This window comes from Hypomesus nipponensis, chromosome 19 (assembly GCF_054491055.1).
Source record: "Hypomesus nipponensis isolate SF chromosome 19, ASM5449105v1, whole genome shotgun sequence".
NCBI classification, from domain to species: domain Eukaryota; kingdom Metazoa; phylum Chordata; class Actinopteri; order Osmeriformes; family Osmeridae; genus Hypomesus; species Hypomesus nipponensis.
The window spans coordinates 6595724-6615000 of NC_140379.1; the positions used below are offsets into that span (position 1 = coordinate 6595724).

At 50.7% G+C, this 19277-nt stretch overlaps 1 protein-coding gene across 1 annotated transcript in view; it reads right to left on the bottom strand.

Annotated features, from left to right (window-relative positions):
- The window catches only part of fto (FTO alpha-ketoglutarate dependent dioxygenase), a 101761-nt gene that overhangs the window by 40406 nt on the left and 42078 nt on the right, over window positions 1-19277 (bottom strand). Inside the window, exon 8 of the mRNA XM_084682524.1 lies at window positions 17689-17813. Coding sequence (XP_084538650.1) covers window positions 17689-17813 — 125 coding nt within the window. The remainder of the gene's footprint in view (window positions 1-17688; window positions 17814-19277) is intronic.

Sequence of the window (19277 nt, forward strand, 5' to 3'; positions counted from 1 at the left end):
GTCTCAGCCTGCATCTGCCAGTCTGCCAGCCCTCAGCCCTCCTAATTACTCCAGCTACTCCTCCAGCTCTGGACTTAATCTGCACAGGCCGTGGCCCTGCACTCAACTCCCCTTTTCCAGTGCGCGTGTGTGTGAGTGTGTGTGTGGACCCACCACCATCAGTCAGGAGTAAACAGAGGCCACCTTGACCCAAAACAGGAAGAGCAGCCAGCAAAAGGGCAAGGATGGGGAGCTGTGTGTGTGTGTGTATGTGTGTGTGGGGCGGGTTACTGACTAACTTAGAAAACATCTGATAAGATTGTTTGGGATGATCTGTACTCTAGAGGTGTGTGTGTGTGTGTGTGTGTATGTGAGTGTGTGTGTGTGTATGTGTGTGTATGTGTGTGTATGGGGGGGGTATTGGGAGGCAGGGCCTATTGAGTGCGAGCTATCTTGCCCTGGCACTTAATCAAAGGGATTAGGGCTTGGGAAGCCAAGCCCACAGGTTATCCTCCAGGAAGCATACCAAGTAGTTATCAAAAACACCCCAGTTCAAAGCAGCTCAATTTTCCTATATTAGAAGTGTTTTGGCCCGCGCCTGGGGCTTGTTTCTAGGTAGAGGACTGTGTCAGAGATGTTTGTACTTGCAATTTTGCGAGACAAGACAGAGAGGAAGACGTGGGGGGGGGGGGGGGGGGTGATAAGGGCGAGGGGGAGCATGCGCTTAAGTGGAAGCCCGAGCCAATCACTTTAACGCAGTTCGATCAATCACTCCCATAGCCCCTGCCCCGGTCTCAGGGAAACCCGATATGTCGGAGTGTCCGACTTTCACACAACTCTCTCTCTCAGACTGAGGGGGTGGGAGAAGGGGGGGGGGAGGGGGCAAGACGTCAGAGCAGGTACTAGTTAGTTCAATTCAGTGATATGCGGATGTCAGAAGGGGTCTTTTCATATGCTAGATCAACCTGTTTACCGTTGCAGGACTTTAAAAGCATTCCATTAGTCTTTGTATCTGGGACAGGAGTAACTTTTTAAACTCCAGTCTGTCTGTACTGTAATTCTCACTGTAAGGAGAGAGAGAGAGAGAGAGAGAGAGAGAGAGAGAGAGAGAGAGAGAGAGAGAGAGAGAGAGAGAGAGAGAGAGAGAGAGAGAGAGAGAGAGAGAGAGAGAGAGAGAGAGAATCCCACCATGGCTACCGACGGTGGACAGGGGCTCCAGGGTTCTGAACACAAGCACACAAGGATTGTGGGAAAAGCGGTTTACACGCCTGTGAGGTATGCCAGGGGATCAGCGTGACGTGTGGTGTGAGATCTCCTTTGACGTTTTTTTCCCGAACGCGCCGGCTGGTGCGTGTGAGGGCTGGAACGCGTGTGAGGAGTTTGAAAGTGAGTCACTGCGACAGGCTTCTTCGGGAAGGTGCTGAGGCCTCTTGAAACCGGTGGGCCCACATACAGGCAGCTCTCTATAGTGGGAACACACAGTTACAGTGAGAGCAGAGGGTGGGGAGGGGGGGGGGGCACGGTAACTCAAGCTGGAGAGGGCAGACAGAGGGGATTACACCAGGTCAACTGATCTGTTCATAATGATAAACCCAAGCTTCCACAGGCCTACCTGTGTGCTAACCGTCATAGGTGGAAGGACATGACCATCAAATGATGATTCAAACACCTATGGCTGAATCCATGGGGGCATGAAGTCTTGCCACCTGACTGTAATGGGCCACAGATTAATGACATGAAAGAGGGGATTTAGCCTATCAAGGGCTATGTTCAGGGTTTACCCATCCCTAATGGGGAAATTAGCCCGACTCCATACAGTGACTTTGGCTGGGGGTAGAGAGGATAGACCAACCTGCCAGGATTGCGGTATGGCTTCAATAGACAGACCCATCTGTGTGGAGTTAGCCCCAGTGGAAACAGATGCGGTTTTAATTGTATTTTGGTCTAAATTGCAAAATAGCTACTTGGGGAAAGAAGCTAAAATAACATACAAACAACAGCAACTATGATAGCGAGTGGGGCTGGAATGAAATGAGTAAGAGATCAAAAACACCGGGGCTTACAAATTCAACCGGGCTCTTTGAAAGAGGATCCCCTAACATTACTGCTGGGTATTGATTTACTTTGCAATTTCGTGTCTCTCTCCCTTTCCAGCTCGCCCCAATCTCGGTCTAGCAGGAGGTCCTGCAAATAGCACTCATCTGATTTTTCCAAAACATAAAAGATTGATACCTTGATTCTTTACAGACCAAAGATAATAGAAGGAAGGCTTAGATTGGTATTTGGAGAAAAGCTGAAGAAAAAAAAAAACAGTCTAACAGGCTAAATTAGATAGCCAGGCCCAGAGGTTACTTTAATAAAAGATAATGTGAAAATATCAGATGATACATGGTATCAGGTGTACGTGATGGAAAAAATCTGTATCTAAAAACAAGGCCCATGCCTATTGTTCACATACAAATATAATTCCCTATTTGCGTAAACCATCGATGCTTTACAAACACACACATGAAGAGAGAGAGATTGCATACGGGTATTCATATGTCACAAATCTGGCAACAGAAATGGGGTGCACCACCGTGACCATCCTCACAGTGAAAGGTGAGACCGCTCTCCAAGCCGTAAAGTAACAATAACTTCAAGCCACCACGATATATTTTCACAACTGTCTTCAGACTATCAGATGAGGCTATCCAAAACACACACTGCACAGTTTTTATCCACAGATAAAATAAATAAATAAAGAACTATAAGTCATTCTTTTTCATACGTTTCAGTCCAAATCACATCAAGGTATAAACAGCAAACTCAGAGCACATCTCCTATTCTTTTTCAAAGCAGCTCCCTCTCCTCCATTTCAAATACCTCAGGGTTACGGGTCATAATGCTCCATTCAGCCATCGGAACATTTATTCAGGCATCCTACAGTAAATGGGAGAGATTCAACTTCAAATGCCTCTATTCCCCAAACTGGCTCTTTGTCTATTCTCTGTGGTGGATGTGTGCTTTTGGATTACAAAGTAACAAACTATGTCTCTACTCTTTGCCTAGCCTTTTTTTTCTTCACCTTTTTTTGCATACCAAACACCCAAATAATTGAGGCAGGAGAGCAGCGTGTGCCTTTTCATATCCACACATCAAGGTGACCCTATAATCATGACTTACGGGTGGAGTAATGACCATACGTGTCAAAAGAAATCATATTACAGTTGGTTTATGTTGCGACTCACAACTCACAGTCCATTAAAGGGGTAGTAAACGAGTTATAAAGCCGTTACAAGCCCCTGAGGCCAACGAGGGCAGAGAGGAGCTGTTTACGAGATAACGTTTATTACAGCGCAGGCCTTATCATTATGGGCCATGGAGACAGCTAGCTAGCTAATGCACACGCACTGTAAACAGCACTGGCCAATGCTAACGCTAAGCTAATGGAGAGCTATGGCTGGCCATGACAATGTCAGGTGCTCCTGCCTCCCCCACCAAATCCCTTGGCCTATTATAAAGGTCAGGGAGGTAATGAGGAGGACTGGTGACAGGCTGAAAGAGGGGGGTGGGTAGCTAGCATATGTGTGGTTAATATTGCATCCCTCCACCATGTCCTGTCTACTGGCGCTACGCTAGCAGGTAAGGGACAGGAGTGCCTTGACCCAAGGGCCCAAAGGCACCCCCGGGAAGATAAATATAGAGTGGCAAAAGAGCCTTGCTGTCTTAACTGACACATCCAATCACACGCTCATCCCCTGCCGCCATTCTCCACACCCGGGGAAGGCCAAGGAGACACGCTAGCTCTGCGATGGCACTTCCCAGCGTTTTCCGGGCGCTTATTCCTCAAAGTAAACATGGATAGCAGAACAATTATGGTTTTTATCCTCTTCGACCAACATCCCTCTGTCCCACTGCAGCGGCGCAACACAATATAAACATAAACAGTCTTGACTCATTTTTTGCATTTTGAGGGCGAAGACGAGATTGGTATTAAGCCCCTCCGCTGGTATTCCATTTGCATATGAGAACGTTTGAAAAGGCTTGTCTATAATACATAAGGGCCTTTTAGGCTGTGTTTACTGCTACACTATTTCCCTCCCACTGACAATCCAGGCACGGTTTTGCTTCATTTTGTGAGACATGCCAGTTGTGAATTATTCAGTCACTCATCTCTGGCAGAGCATCTCATTTAAACACACACACGCTAGTACACAGAAACACACACACTCTTGCACACAGTGGTGTACACAGATGCAACAACAGCACCGGCGCGTGTCCCTTTGGAGTGAAAGGGGGGAAAGGAATCCTGTTATGAGGCCGTCAGAACCTGCACGCTGCTTGTTCCTCCAAGCCCAGCCCCTTTGTCAGGGGGAATCAGAGGTGCGTTGGCCCATTTAGAGGTGATGTACCCGGGTGTTCATTAATGGGCCCCTGGCCCGCGTCATGGGCTGCATGGAGTAAACACGGCGCAGGTTTTTTCCCCCCGGCGTGCGCAGAAAACAAGCATCTCAACTGTAGCCCATGCATTATTCACCCGCGCCAATTCGTGTTTTAAACGGCGCTGAAATATACATGCGGCATATGCTAATTTGGCCCGGGTTGCTCGCACGAGCCGGCGTTCATGGAAAGACAACGCCGGAAAATGGCGTGAGGTGCGAAAAGGTGCTTCTGACGACATACAGGATGAAAGAGTGTGTGTGAAGGAAGAGAAAGGGGGGTGGGGAGAGAGAAGGATTGTGTGTGTGTGTGTGTGTGTGGGGGGGGGGTTGGACAGGGAGAACAGATTTGCGAGTGTCAGGGTTTATAAAAGGCGGGTGGGAGGATATGTCTTTATCCAGCGTTGGGACCCCCCCCACCCCTCTGTGTGTGTGGGTTCTTGGCCAGGGAGCTGGCCCAGCCAAATTCCCAGCAGTGAGTCTTTAACAGGGCCTTCCTGCAGTGCAGCCGGCCTGTTCCCTCCTGCTGGAACAGCGTCCCAGCTGACGCCCCCCTCGCCCTGCCAACGCGCCCCGCACCTCCGACCCGCAATCTGCTGCTCCCCGCTCCTGACAGCTCCGACGCAGAGAGATGGAGGAGAGGAGGAATGAGGACGGAGGGCGGAGAGATGCCACCGTGTTCAACCTTCCTCAGGAAGAGATCTCTGTAGAGATCGAGTGAAAGAGATGGAGTGGGTGTCCATGTGCACATATGTGTGTGTGGCTTATACTGCAGCAGGAGGCCTGGCTGTGCCATGCCATGCCCGGGCAGGATCTGGTGCTGATAGTACACAGAACCTGGTACCCAGTGTGCCTAGGCTGCTAGCCTGCCACACGTCTGGGCCAGTCTAATTACTGGAGAACAGCATGCTCCAGGCTGGGCCTCCAAATGGCACCATATGTTTTCCCAGACTAACCAGCTGAATAAATTGCATTTACCCATTCAGGATGCGCCCCTGCTCTGTGTCTGGAAATCAGTCACTAACACTCTTATAAAAGCACAAAGACCCCCCTCCGGTTCATAAAGCTCAGCTGTGCGTCAGTTTAGCCTTGCGTTCCCCAAGCCGCCTTTCCTGCACTGTGTAACCCTTTCCCAGGTCTTTCGTACAGTCTGTAACCAACAAACAGAGCTGGACACACTTCCTTATGGCGGTTCAGCCGAGGCGTCACTCAGAACACAGATAAACCCACGGTCACAATGTTGAGGTGTGGTCATGGTCTATTCATCTCTACTGTGACAGCACAGCGACTGATGTGTAAGGTTAGGGCGAGGTCACATGAGGAGGGTCAACGATGGCTGAACGGCCTCACCTCATCTCGCTGACCACTATTTCACAACCGCATCTTCACTGATTGTCTCATCACTGATAAAAATATATAACAATTAAATTGAAAAAACATTATTTTTTTTAGGGTTATCGGAATGCTTGCCTCATTTGCTATGCAACCTCTTTTGAGGAAAAGCTCTAGGAAGCTTAGTGAGATGTGCCATCGAATAACATCGCTTTGTAAAGAAAAGCAGGCTTTGCGGCGACACACAGAGATGACTATCAAGGTGAAAAAAAAAAAAAAAAGAGAGAATGGAAATGAATCTGGACCTTAATTAGTGTGACAAGGTTGAGAAAACAGATAAGACACCGCTGCAGGCGGCAGGCCTTGTACATGCCCCCCCACCACACACACACACACACACACACACACACACACACACCCACACACACACAGAGTGTGATAATCAAATGTTTAATCAGACTGCTACACAGCATAATGATGCAGTTTTAAGCCTATCTGATGCTACTGGCCATTTTACAGCCTTCAAAGTTCTGAGTGTTTGTGTCAGTGTGTGTGCATGCATGTGCGTGTGTGTGTGTGTTTGTGTGTGTGGGGGGGTGATAAACATACTTTTTAGTAAAAAAAAAGTGCAATTTCTTAGTAGTTCTTTAGTCAAAGCATATGGAAGAGTAATATTAAAGCTGGCTGGACAGGACAGTCTTGGAGGAAAATGTGTACAGGTTAAAGTTGAGGACATCCAAACAGCCAGCTTCAGATTTACAACCTGGGAGCTGCAAGAGGAAAATGTGTGTGTGCGAAGGTTTTCTGGTGTTTTTGTCCACATAACATCACATGTCGAAACATGGCAGGCCAAGCTATACACCATAAATCTAATGTCCCACACAGCGACTATACATACCTCACATAACACACTCTCTACGCTACCAACAGACAGTTCTGGTTACCGGATACACACTGACTGATGCAACGCACCATGCACCTGGCGTTGTCACACCTGCTGGTTAGCACATGGCAATCACATGAATCAGTCTTCTTGCTTACACCCACACTCGTTTCCACAGAAACCAGCTCTTACTCAACGTACAGGTGCCAGTGTGTACGTGCTTCCCAGAGTGGAACTGTGTGTAGGTGGGCCTCCTGGTGCAGGAAGGCCTCCTGGTGCAGGTAGGGCTCCTGGTGCAGGAACATTATCGTTAGCTGCACCTCCAGTCATCCGGCCGTCAAACTCCTGAAGTTTGGAGGTGGAGATGAGTTGGACTACAGGTGGGAAGCTGACAACCTGGTGAGCTGGTTTAGCTAGAACAACTTAGAGCTCAATGCTCTTAAGACAGTGGAGATTGTTGTGGACTTTAGAAAGAATACAGCCCCACTCACCCCCATAACCCTGTGCAACTCCCCAGTCAACACTGTGGAGTCCTTCTGCTTCCTGGGCACTATCCTCTCCCAGGACCTCTAGTGGGAACTGAGAATCAGCTCCCTCATCAAGAAAGCACAACAGAGGATGTACTTCCTGCGGCAGCTGAAGAAATTCAACCTGCCAAAGACAATGATGTTGCACTTCTACACAGCCATCATTGAGTCCATCCTCACTTCTTCTATCACTATCTGGTACGCTGCTGCCACTGCCAAGGACAAGAGCAGACTGCAGCGTATCATCCGCACTGCTGAGAAGGTGATTGGCTGCAATCTTACCCTACCCTCGAGGACCTGCACACCTCAAGGACCCTGAGGCGAGCGAGGAAGATTGTGGCCGACTCCTCCCACCCTGGACACTCCCTGTTTCAGCTACTCCCCTCCGGCAGAAGGCTGCGTTCCATCAGGACCAAAACCTCCCGCCACAAGAACAGTTTCTTTCCTTTCGCTGCTAGCCTTTTTAACAAGGCCCCAACCTGACACTGACACTCTGTCACTTACCTTATACACTCTGTCACTTTAACATATTCAGTATTATTTGTATTCTATATTATTTAATTTGTTATTTTATATATATTGTAACTTTATTTTATATTATTTTGTATATTTGTATTTTATATTGTATTGTATACCTCTGCCAGTAGTATATTTTATTCTGTTGTACATTTTCTACATTTTCTTTTTGTTCATTATGTTTAAATGTTCACTGTTGGCAGCTGCCCACCAAAGTAAATTCCTTGACGTGTAACCATGTACTTTGCGATTAAACTCAATTCTGATTCTGATCCTGGTGCAGGAAGGCCTCCTGGTGCAGGAAGGCCTCCTGGTGCAGGTCTGACCTCTGCCAGCAGGATTGTGAGCAGAACCTCCAGCTGGATAAGTCATGACCTCACTGTGAAGCTGTGTTGACCTGCCCTTGTCCGCGCTCTGCGACGTGCCCTGACTGGGAAACTGCCTGATGGAACAAAGTACTGAACAGAGACACTCCTCTTTGTATAATAGTTTTCCCCTTGGAGAGGGGACCGACTGCGCTCTCGGTGTTTCGAATCAAACACTCAAAAGCACCCGTTTTCTGTTCGAACGTAGCACTACTGTAAAACCAGGTACCAGTGGTCTTCTAGGCAAGGTAGAACAGAAAGCTCCCATCTGTGACAAGAGGTCTCTGGAAGTCAATGTTAACCCCAATCAGCCCCTGGGGGTGTGGGTGACGAGCACTTCATCCTCCTGTAATATAAATGACGCTGTTAGCCCCAGTCTTGCAGGTGAGACGATCTGCTACGACAATGATTCTATTGCCAGGATGCCAGGATGCCTGTGAAAACCAAATGCTGCTGTCAGCCCAGGGCTTTAATTAGCTTGGCACGCACGCCACTTATAATCACCTGTCATTACCAGGCCTGACTGCATCTGCTTACGCGTCTGTCAGTGGCGACAGGACATGTGTGTAGGGTACGAGTGTGTGTGTGTGTGTGTGTGTGAGTGAGTGAGTGAGAGTGGAATAAGGTTTAACTATCTTGGCCTCCAGACACAAAGGGCCAATGTAAGCACACACACAAACACTCACACTTACACACACACACGTGCAAGCACACACACAAACAAGGATGATGGACAGTGTAACTTAAACAGAGGAGAGGCAGGGCGGTTTTCCTCCCAGATACTGATTCATAGTCCAGGCTCAGGGTGCTTGTTTGTCTACATTTGTTTACTAGTTGGTTATATAATCATGCAACCACGAGTAAGCGTACCAATTAAAACCCTCAAACCCATGTTAGCAGAATCGTAGGTTTGAATCAGTGTTGAGGGGTTGGCAGTGTTTGGGGTTGGGCTGGTGGTGGGGGTGAGGGGGGCGGGGGGGGGGGGGGGGGGGACAAGGCTGAGCTGTGTCAGGCTGTATTGTGAGTCTGGCTACACCTGAGGGGGAATACATCACATTGTGATTTCATGAGGACGTCAGAGGAGAGGAGGAGAGAGAGAGAGCCAGCCTCTTCCAAGAGGAAACCGGCGCCCCAAGAACCTCAGTCCCCCAAAACTGCAGAAAAGCGAATTTAAAAGAAGGAAGACCCCCCTCCCTCCCCCTGACATAGCTGTGGCTACCTCCAGGGCTGGGCCGGGGAAGGGGGGAGAAGGGAAGGTGGGAGGGGGGTAAGTAGGGGAGGATGGGGGGCCTCCGGGCACTACCCCCCCCCCCCCCCATCGGTCTTCTTCATCTTCATCTCTCTCTCTGTTTCTAGGCTCGGGGACGGACCTCAGGCTGTGTACTTACGGGGGTGGATGGGCCAGCAGCTATAGAGGTGTGTCTGTGTGTGTTGTGCATGTGTAAATGTGTGTATGTCCAAGTATCTTTGCATTGAGTCGAGTCCCATTTGACATGTACAAAGACAGTAGTACTACTTCCTAAATCTGCACAAGACATCTCGCTCTGCATATCTGGAAAACAGTACTCGAAACTGTACTGTGCCCATGTCACCCCACTGTAAGTATCTGAGCGCCAGACATTCTGCCACAGCGTCAGTTTACCTAATACCCTGCCAGCCCATATGTACGCCACAATAGGCTCTAGCTGTTTCCCTATTCATCCTGAAAAGTTCCCATTCAACGCAAGAACCAGGCCTTGACATTGTGCAGCTTCTTCAGCATCTGTCTGGGGCTTGTGTGTCTACACTAATTACAAATATCTGCAGTAATCCACAGGCGATAAGAGACTCATTACTCCAGGAGACATTTATCACTGTGGGATTGATGACCCATTTGGGTAGGCAGCCTTTGTACGAAGGAAGTGAAAGCCAGCGATATCTCTCTATCCTACATCTGTACCCAAGCCATCCATTTGTCAGGAGGAGCGGTAGTTAGAATTGTAATTAACAGCTCAAGAGTTCGGCCCTAATAGAATTCGCCGGGAAAAAAACTGTGGATTGACTCGGAGGAGGAGAAGGGGGCTGAAAAAGTGCCTCTTTTTATGTCCACTCGCTTAATTGCGGCGCTGAGTGGGACGGCCGCTGAGAGGCTTGTGCTGGGCGCTGCTGGAGGCTGACAGGCCAGAGCTCCAGCTCTGAGGCACGGGGATGTGCTGAAGCACTACTCAGACACAACGGGGACATGTGGTACACACACACACACACACACACACGAATAGAGACTAACGTACACATCTTCAAATACTGTCAATGTATACAAATGTGCCCCCCCCCCCGTCCCCCTCAAAAACAACTTTCATCTCTCTCTCTCTCTCTCTCTCTCTCTCTCTCTCTCTCTCTCTCTCTCTCTCTCTCTCTCTCTCTCTCTCTCTCTCTCTCTCTCTCTCTCTCTCTCTCTCTCTCTCTCTCTCTCTCTCTCTCTCTCTCTCTCTCTCTCTCTCTCTCTCTCTCTCTCTCTCTCTCTCTCTCTCTCTCTCTCTCTCTCTCTCTCTCTCTCTCTCACGCACGCACACACACACGCAGGATGGCAGATGATCACAGTGGGTGAGGAGTAAAGGTCTGCCCACCTGCCTGCCGTGTCCCAGGCTTGCTGCAGTAATGAACAGAGACAGCTTGGGGACCGCCCGCACACTTGCCCCCACAGTCCGCCCCCCCTCCCCCCCCCTCCCACCAGCGCTGTGGGGGCCAAGCTGGGGGGGCCAGGGGTGACAGGGACGCAGGAGATGTTCCACTCAATGACAGGCAGGTCCTACCCGTCTACCCCACCGATCCCCCACACACACACCTCCACACCCGTTTACACACACACACACACACACACACACACAGATACACTCATACCCATGCATACAGACACACACAGACATATGCTTACACACACACACACACACACACACCCTGACCCTCAGTAATTCCTTCTCCACGCGGTGGTTGACAGGAGCAGCTGCAGCCGCTACGGCAGACAGATGAAATTTTCATAACTATCTCCTCCAACTTACGTCTTCACCTTCAGGGTAATTTATGACCCTCCCGCCAGCCTTGAAGACACAATATGCTTGCCATGAAATGAGGTGTTCCAACGGTGTAGGTTATAATTAACAGAGGTGGAGGGAGGTGTGTGTGTGTAGGTGTGTGTAGGTGTGTGTGTGGATGTTGGCACACAGTGCGAGTGTCCAGGTTCGGGTGTGTGTGTGTCGGTGTGTGTGCCTCGCACGTCACATCAGCGCGCTCGGCGATACAAAGGACTAATTACACTGAGCCGTCCTTCTGCGTCGTACGAGAGAAAGCCACAACATGAACACGGTCATTTTGAAGAGTGTGTTCAGCGAAAGTAATAAGCTTGCTGAGGTAAGCCCGAGACATCGGCGGGAAACACAGAACAGATAGTGTGTTCCGTGGGACTGGCGTAACAGAGCCCATAATCCCCGGGTTCTTGTTCCTGGGTTGATACGGCGCGCTCCTCCCGTCAGCCACGCCGCGCTCGTCGGTTCCGACCAGAAAGTATGTCCTGGTTCCTCTTACAGGCACTGTAAAACTAGCCTGAACCCAGAACCTCCCTCCCACTCCGCACCACGTCCCACTCCCCAGCTTGTCTCTCACAAATCCCAAATGTTGTTCCCGTGTTAAAACGCTGTCTCCCCAACAAGTGGCCCTAAATGTCTGTGGGACTTTAATGACATTTCTCACTCTCCACGCCACGTTGCATCGCCAAGCGATTACTGTGAAAAGCGTAATTATGAAATTACTGTTTCCATTAAGACCTGCAGGCAATTTAACTGAGCAACGAGTTTCTCTCTGCCGTCAAGGGCAAACTGAGAATTCGGGAGAGGGTGTTATGACAACGAATCGAGACATCTGCACAATTTCTATGTCAACGCTTCGCCACAAAAAGGAGAGGATCTGTGTATTTAAATGTCTGATTACAGTGACTGTCTCATCGCCAAGCCAGTTATGCATGTGCATGCATGCGCGTGTAGAAACATTTTTATGTGTGTATATTTGTGTTATCTGCCAAGATGAATGAGTAGCATCAGTCATCTGTTCAAAGCAAATTCCAGCCTCCCAGCCAGTGAACCAGCCAGCCAGCCAGCCAGCCAGCCGATGACAGAAAGACTCATCCTGTATGTCTGGAGAATGGAGAGTTTGGGCCATGTCTTGCAAATACGGATGATTGCTAAACACAGGGCGGTGTACAGAACTATTTGTTTTCCAGTCGTACGATCACACCTCAGAGCACCCAGGCCACGAGAGCTCTCATCGCATGCCAGTCCCACGGACCACACAGACTAATTCGAAAACTGCTTTTCGAAGCATGCACTAATTACAGGTGGGATTCTTTGATGAAAGAGGCAGATACGGTGTTCTTATTTGTTTTCTCATGCAGCGCTAGCGCAGATGATGAACAGAGAGAGAGAGAGAGAGAGAGAGAGAGAGACAGAGAGAGAGAGAGAGAGGTGGAGGAGAGGAGCAGCCTGCCCCCAGACACAGGTGTTTGCCCGCCAGCGCCGAGCAGTCAAGCGGCCCCGGGGTAGAGAGAGTCAAAGGTGCAGCCAACAAACTTTTGGCTCGCACCGCGTGCCAGGGAACACGGAAGACAAGACGGTGGCTGGCTCGGGCCGGGCGGGCGGGGGGGGGGGGGGGGGTCCTGTCTCTGAGCTGCCGCTGCTGCTCGTCTGCGGGCCGTGTTCTGATGAAGCTGTCCCCCTGCCACCGCCTCCCTGCGCTGCAACCCAGCGCCTAGCCTCCCCTACAAACGGCCGGCTGGGGCCTGCGACGCCTCCAGGCCTGCCGCTAAACAAGCCGGCTCGTACGCAAGCCAGCGACGGTCGCTGACGTTTGATGTCATATTCCTCTTTGTGCACTCGCCCCCCCTCCACCCCTCCCAAACCACTCGCGCCAGTGCAGGATGGCGGCACGGCCGGTCACAAGGACTCGGGGGGGGGGGGGCATGGTGGATATTAGACTCATGACTTGACAGAAGCACCTCCCTCTCACTTTAGAGAACAGGAGGACAGATGAGGGCCCGGCGACAGGGCGGCTGTGTGGGGAATCCCTTGTTGCTGAGGGGAGGGAGCGGCCTGTGTCTTTTACATGTAAAAGAAGGAGTCGTCTCGTTTGTGGGCCCCGCCCCACAGTATGGTGTCTCTCCCCCTGCTCTGTCAGCGGCGGCAACGCACCAGCCTGGCCTGTCTCCATCTTCATTGTGGATGCGACACGGAGCATCTTCGAATCCCCATCTGGGACGAGGGGGACGCCCTCTGCCCCCCTAAGACTCCCCCAATTCCCTCCTAGCTAGATGGAGGAAGGGGGGTGGGGGTGGGGGGGGTACCGTCAACAGGGACACAAAGGATGTGTCATCACGAGGGGGCGGGTCATGGTGGGCAGGAGTGACAACACAGGGGCAATCTAAACACCCCCTATCCATCTCTCAGCAGGGGGTGCAACCAGTGTCTTCACAAGAGCGGACAGAGAGGGGGAGAAAGAGAGAGGTTGAGCCGGGACGGAAACAGGCTCCTCCTCCTATGATGTCTCTGTGCCCTCACGTGACCCCCCTGGCCCCTGATGACAGCCCGGGCTCTTTGTTTGGGAGCGCTCTACCCCAGGTGAGGGGCCAGGCCGGGCCGGGCCGGGCCACAATGACTGGAAACAAAAGAGGGCTGGAGGCCCGGGGAGATGGTCCTCGGGGGTCAGAGGTCGAGCTAGCCGACTGAGTGATGAGTGCAGCTGCGGACGTGCGACCCTCTCTCTCTTGTCTCTCTCTCTCTCGGCCCTTTTCATGTCGTCAGGAGAATAAAGACCTTACCAGCTTCGTGCAAGCTGGAGCAGAGTCATAAACGCTGAAACAGATGTACAGTGCCAAGTACTGTTTGTGTGTGGCTATTCAGCAGTTTGACCTGACTAGCACAATAGGAAAGGGGGCCATTAAAGTACTGCCTTGCCAATGTACTCTTTACCTATAGTGCTACCCATACATATTGTACACCGTACACCTTCTTTCAAAACGTCCACGTCACCCTCATGTTCGGTTGATATAACAAGATATATTGAGGCTATGTTAGGGGGGGTCATTAAGCATTGTGTGGTCAGGAAGTGTTATCTTGTGAGGTCATGGGGTTTTCCATTGGAAGATGAACTTCCAAGACCCCAGGAACACAGTGGCTTCTTGATTTACGCCGCTGAAGACGTCCAACTGCTTCCCTGTCAAAGGTCACCTGCTGCCCCCTCTCCTAGCGCCCCAGAGAGAGGAGGAGGACAGGGGGGGCCGACACAGGCAGACCCTCCACCCGGAGTCCCACCCCCTCCTCCCCCTTGAATCATAAACACCCCCCCCGCCACCACCACCACCACCGCAACCCTCCCTAACCTCCACTCCTCCCTCTCCCCCTCCTCTCTCTTCCTTGAGAGAGGCCTACACTCTGTTAATCTTTCACTACACGCCCTTGTGTTTTACACATAGGCTCGCCCGGGAGCAGAGGACAGGAATGAAAGGCGGGTGGTGAAGAGACAGAGGGAGGGAGAGAGAAAGGGAGGGACTGGAAACAGAAGAAGAAAAAAAGGACGAGAAAAAGCCACAGAGAGGGTCCAGATGGGCACCTTCACAGTCCATTTATCAAACCCAATGTGCCCCTCCCCTCTCCTCCGCTCTCCTGTCCTAAAGCCCCATGTAATTCTGTAATCATTTTCATTATCATATAATGACCTTACAAAGCCTACAGCAGTTTGCACGGTCAGTACAAAACTCACAGCTGTTCATTCAGTGTTTGCTCGCCGGCTGTGACAATGCAGCCTTTTTTTATTGGCCAGAGACGCAACCTTTGGCTGGGCTGGGTCAGGGCGGGGTCACCTTGTACAGGAGGGTCCGAGGGCCCCGCGGGGCAGCAGGTTCAAGTGCCTGCCGATGGGTTTACGCACCGCAGTCAAGGAGTTTTTACACTGTAGATGCAGATATATGAGGTGAATCCAAATGACCTTTTTTCCACCATAACCAATCACAATCCAGAGGGCACCAGTTGGTTGTCATTTTCAGCAAGCAGAAAACAAGTGTTTTCATCTTACTTTGCCATTATGAAGAATGATTCTGCTGCCTACTGTATTTGTGGTCCAGTAGCCAGCCCGGCAGAGTGGGCCCCTGGGGAACAGAACCCAGGGACCCATGGAAACCTTAAGTAGCTTTAAGAGGAATTCACCTTACGCACCAAATCAAAAAGTAGATGAATGAGAACTCTATTGGAGCAGATTGAACGAGCAGGTCAACCTGGAAGAACAAGGCTACACATTCGTCACCCAGAGTACCCATAAGTCACTTGTGAAGACGCAGCCGGTTAGAGGGTCCATTTCTCTTCTTCTTCTTCTCTGGCCAGGGCTGAAAATATCGCCTTGGGGCGAGCTAGCAGACACAGGTTTCAAACCGCCCCTTACTTTAGCTGCGGTTTAAGAAACAAAAAGTCTGAGAAAAAAAACATAATCAATCAAGCCCTGGCTGTGTATGTTTATGTGCCTCTAGCTACAGTCATCCATCACCCTTTTCTTCTGCGTGTTTTCAACCCTTAGCGAGCATTATGAGCTTGAATGGCTTCCATGGAAACAAAAGGTGGTTTGATGAGAAAACACTGCCTGTTGCATAGGCAAAGTGAAACCTAATTAGTACCTCGATATAGAAGAATAAAATAAATAAAAAGGCTCATTTTAAAAGTTGCACTTCGGCAATTTAGCTTTTATGGAAACAAATGGTATTTGGAATAAATCAAGCAAGATTTACCTCGCCTGAAATCAAATAGACATACTCAGTCTTGTGTAACTAGATAATTACTTTTACAACTAATCACAGGGAAGCACAGTCTCTGTCTCCCCCCATGGGGATGAAGCTGCGTATTGGCCTTTATCCTCTCCATATCTCTTACCATTATCAGAGCGTCTCTCTTAACATTGTGCAAGGCCATGTGTTTAGGTTGCTCTAAACAGCGCCTGTTGACAGCCACTTCACAGACGACGAGCCAAGGGCTTTTTGTGGGAGAGAGAGACAGTATCAGTGTGCAGAGAGAGAGAGAGGGAGCAGGAGGAGTTCAAACCCATTACAGCCCTGTGTGTGGGACCACGTACTCCCCTCCCAAATCTAATCACTCGTCTCCTGCTGAGGAAATAAACTGCTGTCTGCAGGTCGGACAAGGACCACGCATTTCCTGTCCTGGCCATTGTCATTGGAGGGATGAGGCCAGGCCTAGGGCTGGGGGCTGAGGCTGAAGCTGAGGTTAGGTCTAGGTCTGAGGCTGGGTTGAAGTTGGGGCTGGGGCTGACCTGGTTTGAGAGTTGGACAGGGAGATTTGAGAGGTGGCTTGGGTGCAAGTGGGGGGTGTAGACGAAGTAAGATGGTTCCTAGCTTTCAGCACCTGCGCTAGGAATGCACGGAGCCGCCCTCCATCAGGGTTGTGAGACTGGAGGCGTCAGCACTGCCCGGTGAGGTGTGTGGAAACAGTATGTTTACAAGGATCATCTGGTCTGGGCGTGACTGGCGGGTCAACTGGAGGGGACACATCAAAAACCTGGGGGGCCACAGGGTTAGGGGCACTGGGGGGTTGAGGGGAGGTGTGTGTAGGTGGGGGGGGGGGGGGGTTCCAAGGAAGCAGAAGTTAGCTTAATGCCTTTTTGGACAAATGTCCCATGTTGTGTGTCTGTGTGCAGCGTGTGCCTTTTGCCTCCAGGCGCTCTGGGCTCCTACCAGCGTGCTGGGAGGCAGTCAGCAGACCAGCGAGGCACGGGGTCGCTAAAGAGCAGACACAGAGGTCAAACCCATCTGTACGGACAACATGCATTATCCACGTTCAATGTTTGTGTGAGTGAGTAAGTGAGTGCGTGAGAAAGACACACAGAGAGAGAGAGAGAGAGAGAGAGAGAGAGAGAGAGAGAGAGAGAGAGAGACAGAGAGACAGAGAGAGACAGAGAGAGAGAGAGAGGTGGAGGAGAGAGAGAGAGAGAGAGAGAGAGAGAGAGAGAGAGAGAGAGAGAGAGAGAGAGAGAGAGAGAGAGAGAGAGAGAGAGAGAGAGAGAGAGAGAGAACTTACAGGTCGAAAGAGAAGAAGCATGTACAGTGCACAGCACACCCCTGCGCGTGTGAGCGCATGTGTGCACGCTGAGGGTGCTGAGAGACAGAGCGGACCGAGAGAGGGGCCAGCTAAAACAACAGTGTTGTGTGAGAAAGGCTATTTCTTTATCTGAATGAAAGCAGCATTCTAACCCCCGCTCTCTCTGCCTTATCTGAGGGGAAGGAAGTGAGTGGCCTATCCAAAGGCACACGGGTCGCTGTGATAGCTGGCAGGCCCAGGGGCCTCGGATCTACAAACAACCTCTGACAAGCAGCCAGATTGGAGAGTCAACGGAATTCACATCATTATCGTTCAAGCTGAAGTGAATTCATTCTACTCCATGTTTATTCTTATGGACAGCTCACGTTTCAAACGTTCCTTTTTTTCAAACGGGCAATGTAAAGCACAGGGGCCAGGACTGGTCTTGTGAGGAAAAAAACCTATTTGTGCCGAATATCTACTGTGTGTGTGTGTGTGTAATGTGTGCGTGTGCGTGTATACGTGTTTGTTTAGTGTGTCTCTGTGTGTGTGTGTCTGTTGTCCTACCTGTCTCTCCATGTCTGTCTGTGCTGCTGTCTGTCTGTCAGGGCACTCAGCAGAGTCTCGGCCATCTCTCTCCTGCCCTCCTCCGCGCTCTCTTCATCCTCCACAACCGCAAGGAAGAGCTTGGTCTGGAACAGGAAGCAAACAGGAAGTGATTTAAGTACTGGTCTGAACGACAGTCGAACTATACTAGCAACCCTCATTTTCTGTTTTAAAACCAAACTTTGATGATTCACAGCAAAACCTCCACCAGAACACACTGTGTGAGGCTGTAAGCGCCGAATAAAGTCTGTTTTACATCAGAGGACGAGCAAATTACACCCGATATTAAAGTGTGAGTCAATTAATCGTGTCCGTACACTGGTGTGTAATGTGAGAGTATCCCCCTGTTGAACATGAATTACAGGCCAGCTTAGAGTGTGACGTGGTGCATCAGCACTAAGCTGAGTCATCCTGGCAACCCTCAGCTCCCGAGTCCTCAGCAGTCTCTAAGCTGCTTGAGATGGGGGTGAAAGAAAAAGGGATCTGGCAACCCAAATTAAATGCCAGGCTTTCAAGAGCGACACTCAAAAATCCCTCTTTCCTCTTCGTCTGTCTTTCTCTCCCCGCTCTCGGCCTCTCTCTTTCCCTTTCTCTCTCTCCTTGGCGAAGTGATGGATCTGTTCCTCTGACTGACTCTGACGTCTTGTTAAGAGCAGTCTCTTCCTGTCAAATCCACCAGTCAGAGTCTTTCATTTCCTCCCATTAAGTTGCGCTCCGTTCAGCATTCTCCAACCTCCCCTTTTTTCACAATCCTATCGTGTACAGTACGTTTTATTTCCCCCCCTTTTATTTTTTTTTGGGGGGGTAATTCCTTTCTGACTACCCATCTGTCTGTCTTCATTCGGCTGCCGCCAGATTTGACTGTGGATGTTTGTAAAGGGAAGCCACCATGGGGTCCGGAGAGGTGACATTGTGCCGACGTCCTCGCCACGAGGCAGGACAGGTGTCAAAACCCAGGGAGGGGGGGGACGCGGAGCCGGGTGACCGATTGGACAAGTGCCAGATCAGGCTTGCGATGAGCCCCGCACTGACTGGCGGGACAGAGGGAGGGGCAACTCTCCACCCCCCACCCCCCCCCCTCCCCCCCGTGCGCATGCGCCTCCCGAGAACGGAGGCCCCCCCGCTTCTCATGAAAATGCCGTTCCCCGGATGATTGACAGGTTCGGAAAGTATGAGGAAGTGCATTCGGAGTGTATCAACGTCTCAGCCGCTAGACAGATCGCCGTCTCGCCTTCATGTTTGGAGCTGTGAACGGGATTCAACGACACGGTGTGCACGCCAAACCGCACCTAAACTCAGCAGTTGCTTCGACCTGCACTAACTCGATTTTGCTAAATCCGACCCTTGCATCCAGATGTGCTCGCCCTGGAAGTGTGCGGGGTCAAGGGTTCACCTCGAAGAGGAAGAGCCCATCTGCAGTGCCTCTGTCCCAGCATGCACGATGACAGACGTCACCAAAGGAGCACCAAAGACCCCCATCTCCGTGAACTCTGCTCACCTCTCCTGTTAAGTCTAAGTAAACACACTGGCGACAGGCTCCTTGAGCATGT